This window comes from Carlito syrichta, unplaced genomic scaffold (assembly GCF_000164805.1).
Source record: "Carlito syrichta isolate Samal-C Ts95f unplaced genomic scaffold, Tarsius_syrichta-2.0.1 Scaffold155284, whole genome shotgun sequence".
In the NCBI taxonomy this organism is placed as follows: Eukaryota; Metazoa; Chordata; class Mammalia; order Primates; family Tarsiidae; genus Carlito; species Carlito syrichta.
In genome coordinates this window covers 83,471-99,783 of record NW_007099380.1, presented here as the reverse complement: position 1 = coordinate 99,783, position 16,313 = coordinate 83,471, and the positions used below count along the sequence as shown (strand labels likewise).

At 42.9% G+C, this 16,313-nt stretch overlaps 1 protein-coding gene across 2 annotated transcripts in view; it reads left to right on the top strand.

The window, feature by feature from the left end:
• Positions 1–16,313, top strand: part of LOC103252361 (serine/threonine-protein phosphatase 2A 55 kDa regulatory subunit B beta isoform) — a 281,419-nt gene that overhangs the window by 222,385 nt on the left and 42,721 nt on the right. For both annotated transcript variants that reach the window (XM_008050989.1, XM_021709060.1), the window contains one exon: positions 9,226–9,403. In XM_008050989.1, the coding sequence (XP_008049180.1) occupies positions 9,226–9,403 (178 nt within the window). The remainder of the gene's footprint in view (positions 1–9,225; positions 9,404–16,313) is intronic.

The window sequence follows — 16,313 nt, the reverse complement described above, 5'->3', positions numbered from 1 at the left end:
CACCTCCCTGCCCCCCCATAGTTTCCCGCCACTATCAATCCTCAGAAAAGATTTTTTTAAAAAACATACAGACAATCATGCAAACACACAAACCAACAACCCCCCCATTGATGTACTGTCCCTCAAAAATACCCATATACAAACAGGAAGTCTAAAAAAGACAGCATTAAAATAGCAGAAACAAAGCAAGTAAGAAAACATAATCAAAAACAGAAAGAGAGAAGAGGAAAACAAACAAAAAAGCAAAACAAACAAAATCAAAAAACCAAAACTCGCTCTGAGGCTGTTCCTCTAACTTCAACTTCCTTTCAGCTCTGGTCTCCAGCCCCTCCCCTCTGCTCTCAGCGCAAGCTGATAGCGTTGCTCTTGGTATGGGTCAGATGCCCCAGGGACTACTGTGGGAGGAGGGTAGATCAGATCTGGACTCACGTGGCTTGCTGCCACCGTTGTCAAGTCTCCCACTCAGATCTGGCATGTCTGTGTCTGTTCCAGCATGGGGGAGGGGCATCTGTCTCTCCAAGTTTGATGAGATAACCTCTAGGTCCCAGGCTGGAGGTTGGATGGAGCTGGGCGGGGCAATGTACCACTCTGCCTGGTCCCAGAACATAGAAAATGGCGCCAGTGGGCCTTTCCTCACCAGTGACAGCTCCTCTCCAGCTCTCCCCAACTAGCTCTCTCCATGGATCCAGGGCTCATGACTCTGCTGGTGATGGTGTGGACCAGGCACCAGGTGGTGAGGGTCTGCTGTATTCTGCAGCCTTTTCTCAGGAGACCCCCGAGAAGAGCAGATGATCCTGCACACCAGGGCTCCAGCCTTGGTGGGTGGGGGCAGTGGGGGGCTGCAGTCACCTCTGGAGGAGAGCCCTGGGTGTATAAAACCAAGTGTCCCATCATACACACTTTCACTCACCCACTGGCACACACCCACTCACGCAGAGTCTTTATGGACACTCGCTCTTTTGCAGACATTTTCACCGTCTGACCTATTCCATCACCATCTTGCAGGAAATCCCCCGAGTAATTTATGAAAAGTAGAAGTGTATTCTTCTCAGCTCTGGAGCCTGGAAAGTCCCATATCAAAGCACTGGCATTTTGTGAGGGTCTCTGTGCTGCGCCATCCCATAGCAGAGGGTATAAGGGCAGGAGAGCACTGCAGAGAGCAAGAGAAAGCACAACTTGCTTTTAGAGCAAGCCTACTCTTGCGATACTTTACGCACCCACAGGATATAGGTATTCATCCGTTTCTGAGGGCAGAGCCCTTATGACCTGTCTCCTCTTATTAGGCCCCACCTCTCAACACTGTTGTACCCAGGATGAAGTTTCCAACAGGAACTTTGGGCCACACATTCAAGCTGTAGCACCACGTAACCTCACATAGAGTAACCACTGCTGAGGGTTTGGTGGATGGAAATCCTTCCACGTGCCCTCAGATTCACTGGCTCTTGGCCTTCATCTCACGGATTGGTCTTCTGAGGAATTTCCAAATTATCAGTACTTGGGTTCTACTTTATAGACGTTATGACTTGATCTGTGGTAGGGCCCGAGTATCAGTGTTTAACAAGAGGTCTTATTTGATTCAAACATGCAGCCAAGGTTGAAAGTCAGACAACACCATCCTGAAAGGTCAGTCACAAGTCTTGTTCTCTAATGTGTCTTTAGTAATCATTACTGCCATCTGTTGGTGGGAGGCAGGACTGACACCATTTGGGTATTTATAGAGCATTGTTCTAACCACTGAAAGGCCATGTGTTTAAGTTCTTAGAAATGCACATGCCATTTATTCAGACCTTTTTAATGTAAACAACTTCTAAGGCAACTTCTAACTGTAGAGTTCTTGAAGTTAATGTCAAATTTATGTTTATCTTCTTGACTCTGTATAGGCATGGTAATAAGTGACAGAATGTAGTGGGATACTCCCGAGGTCTTGTCAATACTTTGTCATCAGAGTCAGTGATATTTACCCTAATGACTTATATGAAAAGGTGCATTAACAAATTTGAGAAGTTTTTCACCAATGGCAGTTGAAAAACAAAGCAAAAACAATTTTTATATTTCATCCTAACCAAACTAACTAAAAATTTGACCACTGACTCTCCCCACCCTATCCCTGCCCCAGCTATAAACGTTAATTGAAATTTTCCTCCACTGGAGTATTTTAAGATGCCTCCTTTTTTTCTTGTGGAATTACACAATGTGAAACAGCAAGGGAAATAGCAGGAAAGGCAGCGAACAGGGAAACACACTTTGAGAAACAGTGATGTTGGCAGAAAGTGGAAGTGTTCATGGAAAAAAGAAGACAAAATTGGCAGAATTACAGGCTTCTGCATGGGCTGGTAATTAGATAGTGAGTTTGTCTTCTGAGGGAAAGGTATTTTTCCTCTCTTTTCCATAGACAGGCCAAAAGAAGTCAAAGACACTGAGAGCATGAAATTGTTAGCCTGCCATGAAAACTATATTTGATGCATTGGGTTTAAAATACATATGCTAATTTCCCAGGAAGCTTTTATGTATTGTGTGCTATTCTTACAGCTGATAATAGGGGATAAGTCTTTCTTTCTATTTTTTTTTTCTTTTTTGCATTTTGAACTTTGCTTTAATTACTTTTCCTCATTTTAACAAAATAAAATTTCTGTAGGGATCTTTATTGTTCTTTTTAAAAATTTTTTAATTTTAAATATGTGAAGTACTGATGGTTTACATTTTATTTTATTTTAATTGACAAAATAAAAATGCTAAGCACTTATTGTATACAGCAGATTCCATTTTAAAATCCAGTTCCAGGCCAGGTACGGTGGCTCACACCTGTAATCCTAGAACTTTGGGAGGGTGAAGGGTGAATTGCTTGAGCCCAGGCATTCGAGACCAGCCTGGACAACATAGCATGACCTCATCTCCACAAAAAAATTTTTTTAATTAGCCAGCCCTAGTCGCTGTAGTTCCAGCAACTCAGGAGGCTGAGGCAGAAGGATCACTTGAGTTCAAGAGGTTGAGGCAGCAGTGAGTTGTAGATATGCCACTGCACTCCAGCCTGGGCAACAGAGTGAGACGCTGATTCAAAAATAAGTAAAATCCAGTTCCCCACTCACTCCAGACACACACACACACAAAAAGATGTGACGTACAATTCCAATTTAGGTATACAAGTGTGTTATCGTACAGGTAAACTTTGGGCCTCCTTTGGTCCCCACTTTACCTGGTTTGAGATCAGCTACCCTTATTGAAATTATGTGCCCCTCCTCCCTTCCCTGGCAGTCTCCCACTACTGCCAATCCCTTTCTTGTTGTATTATGATAAATGTTCAGGGTCCATGGGAAGTCTTTCAAATAGTGTGTGTGTGTGTGTGTGTGTGTGTGTGTGTGTGTGTGTGTCTCATGTGTATATTAAATCTTTTTTATCTGAAACATCTTTATGAACTGGCACTTAGTGGTGCTGCCAACTGTGGAAATTAGTACTGAGTTTCTCCTATCCACCCTAGATTTAGACTCTATTCTGGGAGAGTGTTTCATGAACTGGGTTTCCCACTCTCAGAGCTGCTGACATTTTAGGCCAGGTGATTGTCTGTTGCCCAGGGTTGGGAGGAGGAGTGTCCTGTGCATCATAAGGCTTTTTACAATGTCCCCAACTTCTACTCACTAATGCCAGTGACACCCCCTCAGCTATGTAACCAAGAAGACCTCCAGACACTGCCAATAGCAGAATCGTCCCTGAGAACCACTGATTTTGAGAACGGGCTGTGCATGGCCCGCTTTTGAGGATGAGTTGTCACTTCCTTAAAAACAACTTACCTGATTTCTCAATTTCATTTAGAGAGCCTATTTTTTCTCTCATGAAACAACATACACCTATTTATAGCATCGGTGACAATTTATAACAGTATTTTTATCGTGAGACGCTAATGTCTTTCTTCCCTTTCAGTTCCACAACTTAATCTGTTTTGTTCCTGCTGTACACTTCCTATTAAGTGATTGGCACTTAATACATTATTACCAAATAAAAGAACATAATTCTAAGATATTTAATAACCTGAAGCACAAAGCCAGACTTGACCCAAAGGGGTTTTTCCTTTCAGGCTTATTTCAATCTATATGACAAAGCCAGTAAAAGAAGAAATTAGGGACATATTGGGCTGTTGAAGGGTGTGAGCAGGAAAATCTCAAAATTATATTATTTGGAAAGAATCCCCTGGGGTTTTGGCTGGGTGCTGGTGAGTGGCAGCTTCGTTCTGGAAACAACAGCTCTGCGCTGTCGCTGTCAACCAGAGCCAGCCTCTCCTTCCTGCTTTCTGAACTCCATCCACCACTGATCCGTGGAAGAAACAAGTTTTTTGACCAAAGTGAGGTTTAGTGCTCTATTAATTCTTTGAGGGAAAATGCCCCAGAACCAGGAGAGATTTACCCATAGAAAATAACCTCAGTACAGACAGCATAAGAGACCTTTAAATGCTTCCTTTCATGTTTAAAAAAATGGAATTAAGATGCATATTTTTTAAAATGAAAAATGACTGGCATTCTTCCCACTGAAAATGGAAAGTAATTTAATTTGTTAGTGGTTTATTTTATTTGACAGTCTTTGTGCATACTCGATTTGGTTTGTTACACTGAATTACCCTTTAATAATGGGTACACATCACGCCAGACTCTGCCCCCCAGGTTGGTTTGATAATTGGATGAGCGTCCATATTGTTCAAGGTTTTCATGACAATGAGGACAGAGGTATTTGCAAAACCCTTAACCAGGAGAGCTTTAGTTTTTCTTATTTTCAGTGAAGTTAATTACTACCCAATGACCAATCAGTCCACTGGCTTCTTCTCCTAAGCAACTACTCAATTTCCTGGGTGGATGTAAGGGATGCTAAAACCTCACAGCCAATTTGTAAAAAGGCAAAAATCTTCCCCAGGCAATCTTCCAGAATGGACCATTTTCTACAATTGCAAGTTCATGATTTTAAAAATGCTACTAACATTTTTAATCATACTAACACCAGTGTTCAGAGGCAACTCCAGCCCTTGGTAACAATATGACCTTGGGCAAGCTTCGTGACCCCTCTCGCTGCAGGATCCACAGCTCTGAAGTGGGAATGATCTTGGCACCTACTTCATGAGGTCATGGTGAAGGTTCAGTAACGTGGTGTTCAGTAACAGTCCTGGCGCAGAGCAGTTCTCCATGGACGGTACTTGGCCATATGGAATGTGTCAGGCCCTGTGCTAAGTCTTCCCAACAAGACTACTGAGAGAGTGGCTTATCCCGAACATTAGGGAAGGGAGCGCTGACATCAAGAACAATTGAATAACAAGCCCAAGGCCACATGGCTGGTCAGTGACCCCGACAGGGGCCAAACCCAGTCCTGTGTCACCCCATTCAAACTCACACAATTGTTCCAGAATTCCCTAGAAGAATTCTAAAACATTGAGCAACTTCCTGAGTATTTTCAAGTAGACAACCAAGCATTTCCATCATGATGTTAAGTAATTGCAGAAATGTGATGCTGGAGCATTTTAAACATGGGTAGTTTAAAATAAAACTGTCGTGTGACCTTTGTGATGCATCCGGTACAACTGAAAGAGCATCGGTCCAGGATGCCCACCAATACTCATTGAAAGAATATTGAACAAGTTTTCTCTATAAGTCAGAAATGTAATGTTCCTTTTTCTCCTTTAAACATCTATTTTTACTGTATTTCCCCCTAAATAAATGTTAAAAGCTTTTTGTGATTATTTCTAGAACAAATATAGATATGTTTCCCTTTATGAATAGATGACTATAAGAGTTATAGTAGTTAATTGTTGCTATGATTAGTAGTAGAATGCAATACATGAAAACATCATAAACATATATTTCTGATAAATAATGACTAATGCAAAAAGTGGAATTTTATTAGAAGTGTATGTTATAGCAAGCCAGGGATGGGGGCATTTATGGGGCCTGGATTAAAAGTATCATCCAGTGGTCCCTGCCCGAAGTGTTTGTGCCTTGCATAGCGCACCTTAGAAAGAGTCAGGATGAGCTCAGGCATGTCTTCTAGGTCTTTCTTTTCAAAGGGGAGGAGGAGATCCTAAGCTGTGGGCATTTCCTGAGATGATCTGATTTTAGGAAGGAGAACATGGAAGTTAGGGATAAGGAAACGGTTCTGCAGAGTCCTTAGGAAGTCATCACCCACTCCTAGGGAGACAGTGCCCTAAATGGTGATGGCTGCTCTGTGCCACTGAGCCATATTGCTTCGGGATAAGGACACTTATAGGAGGATCCGATGGCTTTCCCATTTGCAAGATGACCCACCCCCTCTTCCTTGAAAATGAAGTCCGCATGCTCTATAGCTGTTGGCTTTATCCCAAACTACGGTAATTGTTATTGGAGAGTCACGAAGGCTGAGTCTTGAAGGACACCCGTGAAAGGCAAGGTGATACATTTGAAGTGAGGCTGGAATCTGGAATTTCCAAGCCTCCTCCACAGCCTTACCATGTAGTCCCTGCACATGGGATAGTGCATTTGCCCCAGGATTCTCCACTGGGTCCCAAACCTGTGGTCCCAAAGCACCAGGACCAAGGTTTCCTTGCATCAAAAGTGAGGGGGACACCCGGGACTTCAGCTCTCATCTGTCTTTTCCAGATCAAACAACCTTGGTTTCGGCTTCCCAAAAGGGCAGGTTATGAACAGGAAGAGGTGGGAGTTGTGTAATGTCTCCTTTCCCTCAGCTCCTCTAGGATTCTCTGTGTGGCAGCTTCCCAGCATGTAGCAAATGCTCAGTGAATGTTTGCTGCAGACTCTACCAGGGCCAGTGTGTGATCACCACTTCCTAACTGATGCCATGGAACCCCCTAACCCCATGACCTTACTATACCCTGTCAGCCTAAATTTAAAGTAACCTCAATATAATCTTGAGCCTGTCTACTTGCTGGGGCGCTGGAGGCTCAATGCTAAACAGAGAGAATGAGGTTCTCTCTGTGGGAAAGCCTGCCCATGCAGGTGCATTGCAGAGTCTCCCCTCCAGCTGCCGCTGCTATGCATTTCCACAAGTGTCTTCTAGAGTGGTGCTTCAGGGGCTGCCTGAAGGTCAGGACTCTGTTCCACATTGCCCATGTGTCTCCAAGGCAGACACTGCAACCTGACAACCCCACTTATGTGCTGTGGAAGGTTGTGAAGAATCGCTGGTGTGGTCACCAAATAAGCCAAGTGACAGCAACATTCATTTTGCTAGTAAATGGGTCCCGGGAGTGACAGATGCTCCGGTGTTTCCTGAGAGGAGAGGCAGGAAAGATAATGAGAAAGAACCTGGAGGAGGAAGGCAGAAAGAGGCTGGATAGGGATAGAGAGATGGCAGGGGGCGACAGAAGGGGCGGCATCGGGCTGCCCTGAGCGTGGTCCCAGTTTGTGCAGGTATCACGATGGGAGCTCAGAAGGAGCAGGCTGGGTGTCCAGACCTCACAGTCTGCAGCTAGAACCCGGGTCTCCCAGTCCCTGCTTTCCAGGCTCATGCTCTAGAACCATTATCCATGCTGGGATGGGGACCACAAAGGCTTTCCCTCCTCCCTGACCTGGCATCAGAGGACCCCTGACTCTTCCTGCACCCACAGCTCAAACCTCCTCTGACTTTTGGGATATCGAGTGCCACATCTGCCTAGAGCTATGTGTTTCCTCCCAATTGCTCATTTAATTTAAAAACTCCCTTAGAGGACAGCTGAACTCCTCAAGGCTGAGCTGGGAGAATTCTGTTTCCTGAAAGGTTACACTGCCGCACTGGCTGTACCCCACAGTATTTAACCCTGTGTCTGCCTTCTCTCCTCACCACCTAGTGGAAGCAAATCAAGAGACTGAAGTCTTCTTCCACCACCTGATGTCAAATCAGTCAGGGCCCAGCAGCAAGGGATAATTCGCTTGAAAAGAAAATCACTTTTGGTTCTCTTCTCGTTCTGTATTAAAGGACCACACCTGTGTTGTGGGGTTTTGGGTTTTTGTTTCGTGCTTTTTCAGTCTGTTTCCTCCCCAGCACTTGTGTACTCACTCCCTTCTTCAGGATCCAGTTCACCTAGAATTTCAGGATGAAGTCAGGAGAGTGACGGGGCTCTGTTCATATGTGCCAGAGATTTATGTGTGGGAATCTATGTAACTGCCCAGTTCTCTGATCTTCTGGAAAGAAAACATTCACTCGCATGCTCTCACTCACTCATTCAACAAATACTGAAACTTTATATATCAGTAATGTGACCATATAACGTACAAACTGGGATGGTATGTATGTGAAACTAGACACTGCCTAGCTCATCTTCTAAGAGAGGCATAAACCAAGACCTTCTCAGGTCAACCAGGATGTCAATGGTGCCCTATATATTGATGGCTGAATTTGGGCTATTAAAGTCTTGATTGATAATAAGGTTTCCAGCTAGGCTCGGTGGCTCGGCCTGTATCCCAGCACTTTGGGGGGCCCAGACGAGGGGATTGCGTGTGCCTGCGGGTTCGAGACCCACCCGGACAACTTGGCGAGACCTCATCTCAACAATAAATAAAAAATTAGCCAGATGTGGTAGCGCACTCCTATAGTTCCAGCTACTTGGAAGGCTGAGGCGAAAAAATCGCCAGAGTCCAGCAGATCAACGCTGTGGTGGCCGGGAGCATCCAACTCAAAAAAAAAAAAAAAAAAGATAATAAGATTTCCCAAAACGCCCTTAAGGATTGAAGACAAAGCCAGGGTGGGATTTAGGACTCCAAAGCTATGAGATGGAAAAACATAAAGGATAAATTTAGATTAAAGCTGAACTAGACAATTCTTTCTTTTTTTATTTAAAAAAAAATTTCTTATTTTGAAGATGTGGGGTACAGTTCAGGATTGGGTGGATAAGTGGTCATCTGAACTAGACATTTCTAAAATTTTCCTACAACTTTCTTTTTTAAATAGATTCCATGTTTTAAAATAAATAAATAAAAATAAACAAACCAAAATAAAAAACCCAGCTCTGGAAGGTTATCCTACAGTGGAACTCAAGTTCTCTTGAGATGAGACCGTAAAGAATGAAATTTCTCATCAGGACTAAGGGATGGTGATATCTTTTGAGAAAGGAGTAGAACTGAAAGGAACAAAAGGGAATGGGCTTGTTATTGGCGTCCTTTGTCTAACTTACAGGTCTTTAGTGTGGTTGTGGTTTTGTGTGTGAGAATCGAGGATATAAGCATGCACACCCTTGTCCTAGGAAAGACTTTGGCTCTGAAGTGGTGTGTTTCTCTTGCTTCCCAGGTGCCTGTCCTGAGACCCATGGACCTGATGGTGGAGGCCACCCCACGAAGAGTCTTTGCCAACGCACACACATACCACATCAACTCCATATCAGTCAACAGCGACTACGAGACCTACATGTCTGCTGATGACCTGAGGATTAACCTATGGAACTTTGAGATAACCAATCAGAGTTTTAGTATCCTTTCCTTGTGGCCAACAATCAATTGGCCTGAATCAAGTGTATTCAGGTATGAGTGGGCTTGGGGGAAAATTAAATACAAAGGAATGTCACAAATGCAACACCTAACACTTGTAGAGAACTCTCCCTTTCACCCTATGCTGGCTTCTAGGAGACACGCGCATCCTAGCAGTAAAGTCAGGAAACGTTGCATTTCAGGGAGTGGGCCAGGAACAGCACTGAATTTGGGACTCTGAATCAATTCCCTCATGCAGAAGCTTTTGTGCCATAAATTAACATTAGATATTTTATGAACAATAAGATAAGACCCTCTTCTGAAGGGTTCCTTCTTCTGTAGAAGGGTTTCTAGATGGTCTGTATGGACAGCAAGGGCCACAGGGATACATGAGATGGTTCCATTGTATCCTAGTAGTGAAAATGATAGTGACTGACATTTATTGAGTTCTAAGCTCTTGCACTGGGAACTTTTAGTACCTTGTTTTTACCTCTGATTGACATATAATATGCATTCAGCAAAGCACACATATCATAATTGTACAGCTTGATTAAATTTCACAGATCAAACCTACCTGGAACCAGCATCCAATTTCTACCCCCCAAGTGTATGTATGTTTGATATAACAACACTGAAATGTCTTCTGTTTAACTAAAATTAGAAAAGCCAAGACAAATGCTGAGCGAGTGTCTGAGCCAGTATCCTCAGCTCGCTAAGCTGGCCCTCGATTTAATGCTCGTTTCTTGGGTAGCCAGCAGGCACTCCATTCCTCCACAAACCTGATTCCTTCCTGTAATTCCCAGCCTCTGCCCATGGCTTCATCACTCAGGCAGCTGAGCAACTGACCCAGGAGTCAGTGTTGATTCTTCTCGGTCACTTACCAGCCACCCCTTGTTCCCAGGCTAATCTGTCCATGAGCCAGACCTGCCAATGCTTCCTCTGACCATGTCTCACATCAACTCATGTCTCTCCATCTCTACCCCTACCAGCCCACACTAGCACAGGCCACTGTGGTCTCTCACCTGTGTGACTGCCGTCGTCCCCTGTCTAGCTTCCATTCTCTCTTGCTCTTTTACACAACACGTGACCTACGTGACAGTCAGAGCAGACCTTTCAACCTTTTAATCCAGATAGCATCCTTTCCCTGCTAGAAACACTCCAGTGGCTTCTCATTTAATGTAGAATAAAATCCAAGTCATTTACTTTGGCCTATGAGATAACTTATATTACTTGCTCTGGGGTCTGCCTTCTTCTTTGATATTGTCATAGCATTCTTCTGTAATTCACTCTGTTTCGGTCAACTAGTTGCTTTTCTATTCTTGGGTAAACCTTGTTCTTTCATTCTTTGCATTATCTTTTCCCTCTGTCAGGAATATTCTGCCCCCAGAATTCACATGGCAAGCTACATGTCGTGAAAAGAGCTATATAGATATCAGTGATCACAAGTACTTTCTCCCATGAACTCCCAAGTAGCTACTAATAACTCTCTGTCCTTGTTATGCCCATGGTTCTTACCACCATCTGAAATTGCTTCCTTATTTGTATGTTGCTGGTGTCTCCATATTAAATGTAAATTCTACAAGAGCAGGGACCGTGTGTATGATCCATTACTCTATTCCAATGTGTGGAATACTCTGACATATAGAAAATTCTTGAACATGTCAAACTTGAAGTAGAATTGGGTCATCAAAATGGACCCACCCAGTAGACAGCTAATCACACCATCTAACCTGGAAACTTAACTCTAAGAATTATAGTAAAGCTCCAATTGTTCTGATAGAAAGCAGATCCCACAATGGCTCAAACAAATCAGTTTATTTCACCTATAAAGTTCAATATTGATGATCCCATCAGCAGGAGCCTTATCCCCTCAGTGATAAAGAGACTCTGGCCTCCTTACCCTGCAGCTACCCAATGTCACCCTGTTTATCTAGAGGAAGACAGAAAAAGCAGGCCATGGAAGACCACACACGGGATTCTTGTAGGCCAGGTCCTAAAGCAGTATACATTCCCTGGGCTGGAAGCGCCATGTGGCTGCCTCTCCCTGCAGGGCAGGCTGAGAAGTGTAGTCTGGCTATGTGCCCAAGTAAAAAGACTTGGTTTTGGTACAGCTAGCAAGTTCCTGCCACCAGTGCTCAGGCACCTCCAGAGTGGTTTCAGCTAAGGCACTTTCATCATGTCATGGCAGTCATGACACGTACTTGGCGGTTCTGGGAGATGACAGTCAGGCCCACACCTGGCATCTTTTGGTGCTCACATAACAGACTCGATATGCTGTCTGGTCCTGCCTACAAATTGTGCCTGGCAGTGCAACCACTGATGGAATGCGTGTGGGTGGTGGTTCCCTTCTCTCCACATAGCTATTCCACAAGCCAGACATCTGCTCGGGCTCAGCTGGCTGTCACTTCAAGCTTCTGCTTCCCCCAGTCTAGGTGACATGATTTCTGAGTTTTGCCTCCAGGCCTTCAAATGGGAGGGAAGTTTCTTTAGGCATTTTGGGAGACAGACACTTTGGGGAGAATGCAAAGGGGAAATATTAATAGTGCAGTTTAGGTTATATTCTGCAGATGTGTGACAGCCTGCCAGATGTCGGCATACAAATGAGCCCGTGCCATTCACCCTTACAGCAGCCATATGTGAAATCATCATTGTCATCATGAGAATGATGATCACTGGTATCTATATAGCTCTTTTCAACCAGCCCACACTCAACCCTGAGCAGTCTGTACAAACGGGACCCCTTTGCCTCTTGTCACTGATGCTAGCCACCTCTAGGGCAGGAGGTGGCCATATTAAACACTGTCCCAGAAAAATGCCAGCCATCAAGCAGACCTTAAACCATATACTGTTTAGCACCTATTTCTATCACGTCCCTTATCCACGAAGAAGGCAGAAAAAGCATGGTTTAGGATAGAATAATGTGGGTGCCTCCAAAGCATGTCATGGGTACCACCGGCATGCTGGGCAAGATGTTTCTAAGCAAAATATTTAGTTTTTATATGTATTTATTTTGATGAATGTTTGAAAACACAATCATTATAGCAATCCTATGATTTCACAGATATTACAAATCAATTTAAATTACAAAGTAAGTATGGGGAACCCCCTAAAACTGAATTTATTTATAAAAATTGTGTATTTATTCTTCTGTTATAACTTTCTTTTATTATAGAGATGTGGGGTACAAGTCAGGATTAGGTACATCAATCTACGTTCAGGTGAAGTTTGGGCCTCCACCTGATCTTCACTTCCCCTGATTTAGGACCAGGTACCCCATTCTTACATGTTTAAACTTCAGTCACCTTCAAAGTACTCTCTGTCTGATGCGATAACATCTATCATGACACTTTTTCTACTGCTCAAAACAGTTTTGAACCCGTCAGTTTTGATGCCTTTTAGTGCTTCTGCTGTTTTTTTCTTTCACCTCTTCCACATCATCAAAATGTTTCTCTTTGAGGATTTTTATCATCCAGGGAAACAAAAAGTCCCTTTTTTTAATCCAGGGAAACAAACCAAAAAAAAAAGTCATTCAGGGACTTTTTAGTAGGGACTTTTTAGTAGAGATTTTTTTAACACGGAGGGTGGGTGGGGCATGGAGATCATGCGATTTTTGGTTAAAAACTACTGAACACTCAGCGTGGTGTGGACAGGTTGTTTGTGTAAATCACCATCATGAAATGGGCAAGTATGATGAAAGAATCTCAAAAAAAGAATTAACTGAAGCCAAACAACCACTCACAACAGTGCTAGCTGGTGCACTGATTGATACTGATAGATTCCTAGAACACTTACCTAGCAGGCAAAGCCTATACTACAAGGAATCTACTCTCCAAAACATAATTCGGGGGGAGAGTCCCCCTCATATGTGACACACATCATCTCCTGTAGTTTTCTTCCTCTTTTGGTACATGAGTTAACAGATTCAAAGGCATTCAAGACTATATAACTGGCCATGGAATATGAAATTAAAATTAACATCTTTCTTACTCTAAACTCCAGTAAAATCTATGTGACACCATCTCCAATTACTCAAATAAGTATAATACAATGTATAGTTAGTGTTCTCATAGCAGTGCACTTAGGGTGCTTGGATACATAGGATAAAAAGAATCCTAAAAGGAGTGCTTCATAATGAATGCAACATCTGAGTTGACCTTGGAATTAGACATTCTCTAATGCTAGCATTTCAGGCTCTCTACCTCCCATCAGTAGGAAATTTGTGGCTGTGGGGCTTTTAAGTGCTCCCCCAATCCTAAAGGCTATCTCAGCCCAAAGTCTTTCGCGGCTCAATATATGTCTAACGTGGCACCACATGTCTCTTTGTCGGTCCCTCAGATTGAGCCTAGCAATTGGCAAACACTCCATTAATATTTACACACTGGCGCTTTTTTAAGCTCTTAAGAGAGAAATATCCCTTAGAGTCCTCTTTGGAGAATTACAGTGTCTCATCATCAGGCAACATGTCCTTTCAGCTGATAAGATCTGAATGCTTTGTAATCATTGCTTAATATCCAAAGATTAAATTCAGACCTTGGAAAGGAAAAGAGACCTCAAAGCAACTCACGTGCCTGAAGACGAAATCATACTCATATATGCTCAGTGTAAAAGGCCAAGATATGACGACATTCCACCTTCAGTACAGGCAGACTTTACACAAGGCGTGGAAAGCCTCAACAGCTTTTAAGTGGGAGAACTTACCCTGGAAAACTTAGATCCCGTGCCTCAGCGTGGCCAGTGTTGATCACAGTCAGAGCTGCAGAAAAATATCCAATCTGGCTCTCCTATCCTTGATTAGTCAGGATTTTGGGGAGAAAGTGTATGAGTATAGCAAGATCAGCAGCTATTTGGGGACTTTGGCACATGGGACAGAGGCACAGGACAGCCACCTTTAGAAGTTCACAAAGCCAATGCATAGCAACAAGATCTTTGGGGAAAAATGTGCTTACTTCAGAAGAAGGAAGTATTCATGTCAGTATAAAACCAATTAATAAATAATTTTTCCTTTACCTTGTTCAATAAACAAAATTCTTGGAGGCTGACAGGGTTATACCCATTTAAAGGCCAAAAAAAAAGTAAAACCCAAGGAGATAAAATGACTTTCCCAAGTTCATTCTCCTGGCAAACTTGAGATGGCGTCAAAACCGAATCCCAATCTGCTGGCCCTATTTTATCACAGTCACAACATTCATCACAGCATTATCTCAGACTTTACCAATGAAATGAGGTTCCCAGGTCTCTCATCTCTTGTGGATGATTTTAAGCCAGAAACTACTATTTTTAAATGATCTTTTTGGCCAGGCACGTTGGTTCACACCTATAATTCCAGCACTTTGGGAGGCTGAGGTGAGAAGATTGCTTGAGCCCACGAGTTTGAGACTACTTGGGCAGCTTGACAAGACTTCATCTCTACAATAAAACAAAAAATTAGCCAGGCATGCTGGCACACACCTGTAGTTCCAGCTACTTGGAAGACTGAGACAGAAGGATCCCCTGAGCCCAGCAGGTCGAGCTGTGGTGGCCAGAAATGTGCCACTGCCCTTCAGCCTGGGTGACAGAGTGAGACTCAACTCAAAAAAAAATTAAAATTAAATATTTTTTGTCTATTGAATAATATGTATTCATTGTAGAGATTTAAGGAAAATAAAATGATGAATAATCTCATCCCAATTTTGCTGTATAGACATTGGATTTGCATTACAGCTTTAACTAAATGTAGCTAATTTAGCAGTATGGTCACAGGAGGGGAAAGGAATGAGAAAAGCCCATCCCCCCCAAAAAGATGAAATCTTGATTTACGTAGAAACCTTGCTTCTGTTCAATCTAGGACACACACACACACACACACACACACCGAGAGAGAGAGAGAGAGAGAGAGAGAGAGAGAGAGACTGACCTTCTCCCTCTCCTGCTTTATTTTTCTGCTTAGCAGTTATCACTGTCTACTATCTTATTTGCTCTACTCATTCACCTTCTTTATTGACCACATCTCCTACTAGAACAAAGGCTTTATGGTTCAGGGAGTGTGGTCTGCTTTGGTCACTGCTGTATTCCCTGCACCCAGAAGAGCACTGGCAGAATGAGATTCTGTGGGAACATTTGTAGAAAATATGAAGCAATAAATGAGTGAAGGGACCCGAGTTACTAAAGTGTAACTTACATGCTAACTTTAGAATCTAATCTCCCTACAAAATACAACCGTATCTCCTTCCTTCCTCCGTGTGTGTGTGTGTGTGTGTGTGTGTGTGGTGTGTCTTTTTTATGTGACTGTGGTCAGACTGTATCTACTTTGTACCTAAATTTTCTCACCCAAAATAATATATATAATAAGCAAAGAAAGTGTCCTGAGTCTTTTTCCACCCTAAAAATACCAGAACTTTATTTTTTAAATGTGGAAATGGTACTGATAATTGAAAAGAAAAGGCAAACTATTCATAGATCCACCTGATAGAATAATCACCAAAATTAACATTTTGGTGTCTTGATGTATAGCTCATCGTTTTCAGAGTATAATTTTTAAATGACATTGTGATTATACTATAGTTAGAATTTTGCATACTATGGTTTTATACAGGCTTGGAAATTTCTCTGCAAAAATAATTTAATAGATAGATAAAAATTCACTCAGTCTCTTCCTCATTCCTGTACATTTATTCGGGTTGTTGTCAGTCTATTCCTTTTATAATATTGTGGTAGACATCTTTTGTAGAAAGCTTTGTCCAAACTTAGGACTGGGGAAATGGCTTTTGCATGGCCCCCATGCCACCTCTCACCATCCCGCCCCAACCCTCTCTGCTCCTTCACCCCACACGGATGTCATTTAAGGCTCTGGCTTCTCATTTGTTTGAAGTGGGTCCCTGAAGGAGTGACCTCCCAGTGTCTCCAATTATTATTTTAAATGATGCCTCGGGCTAC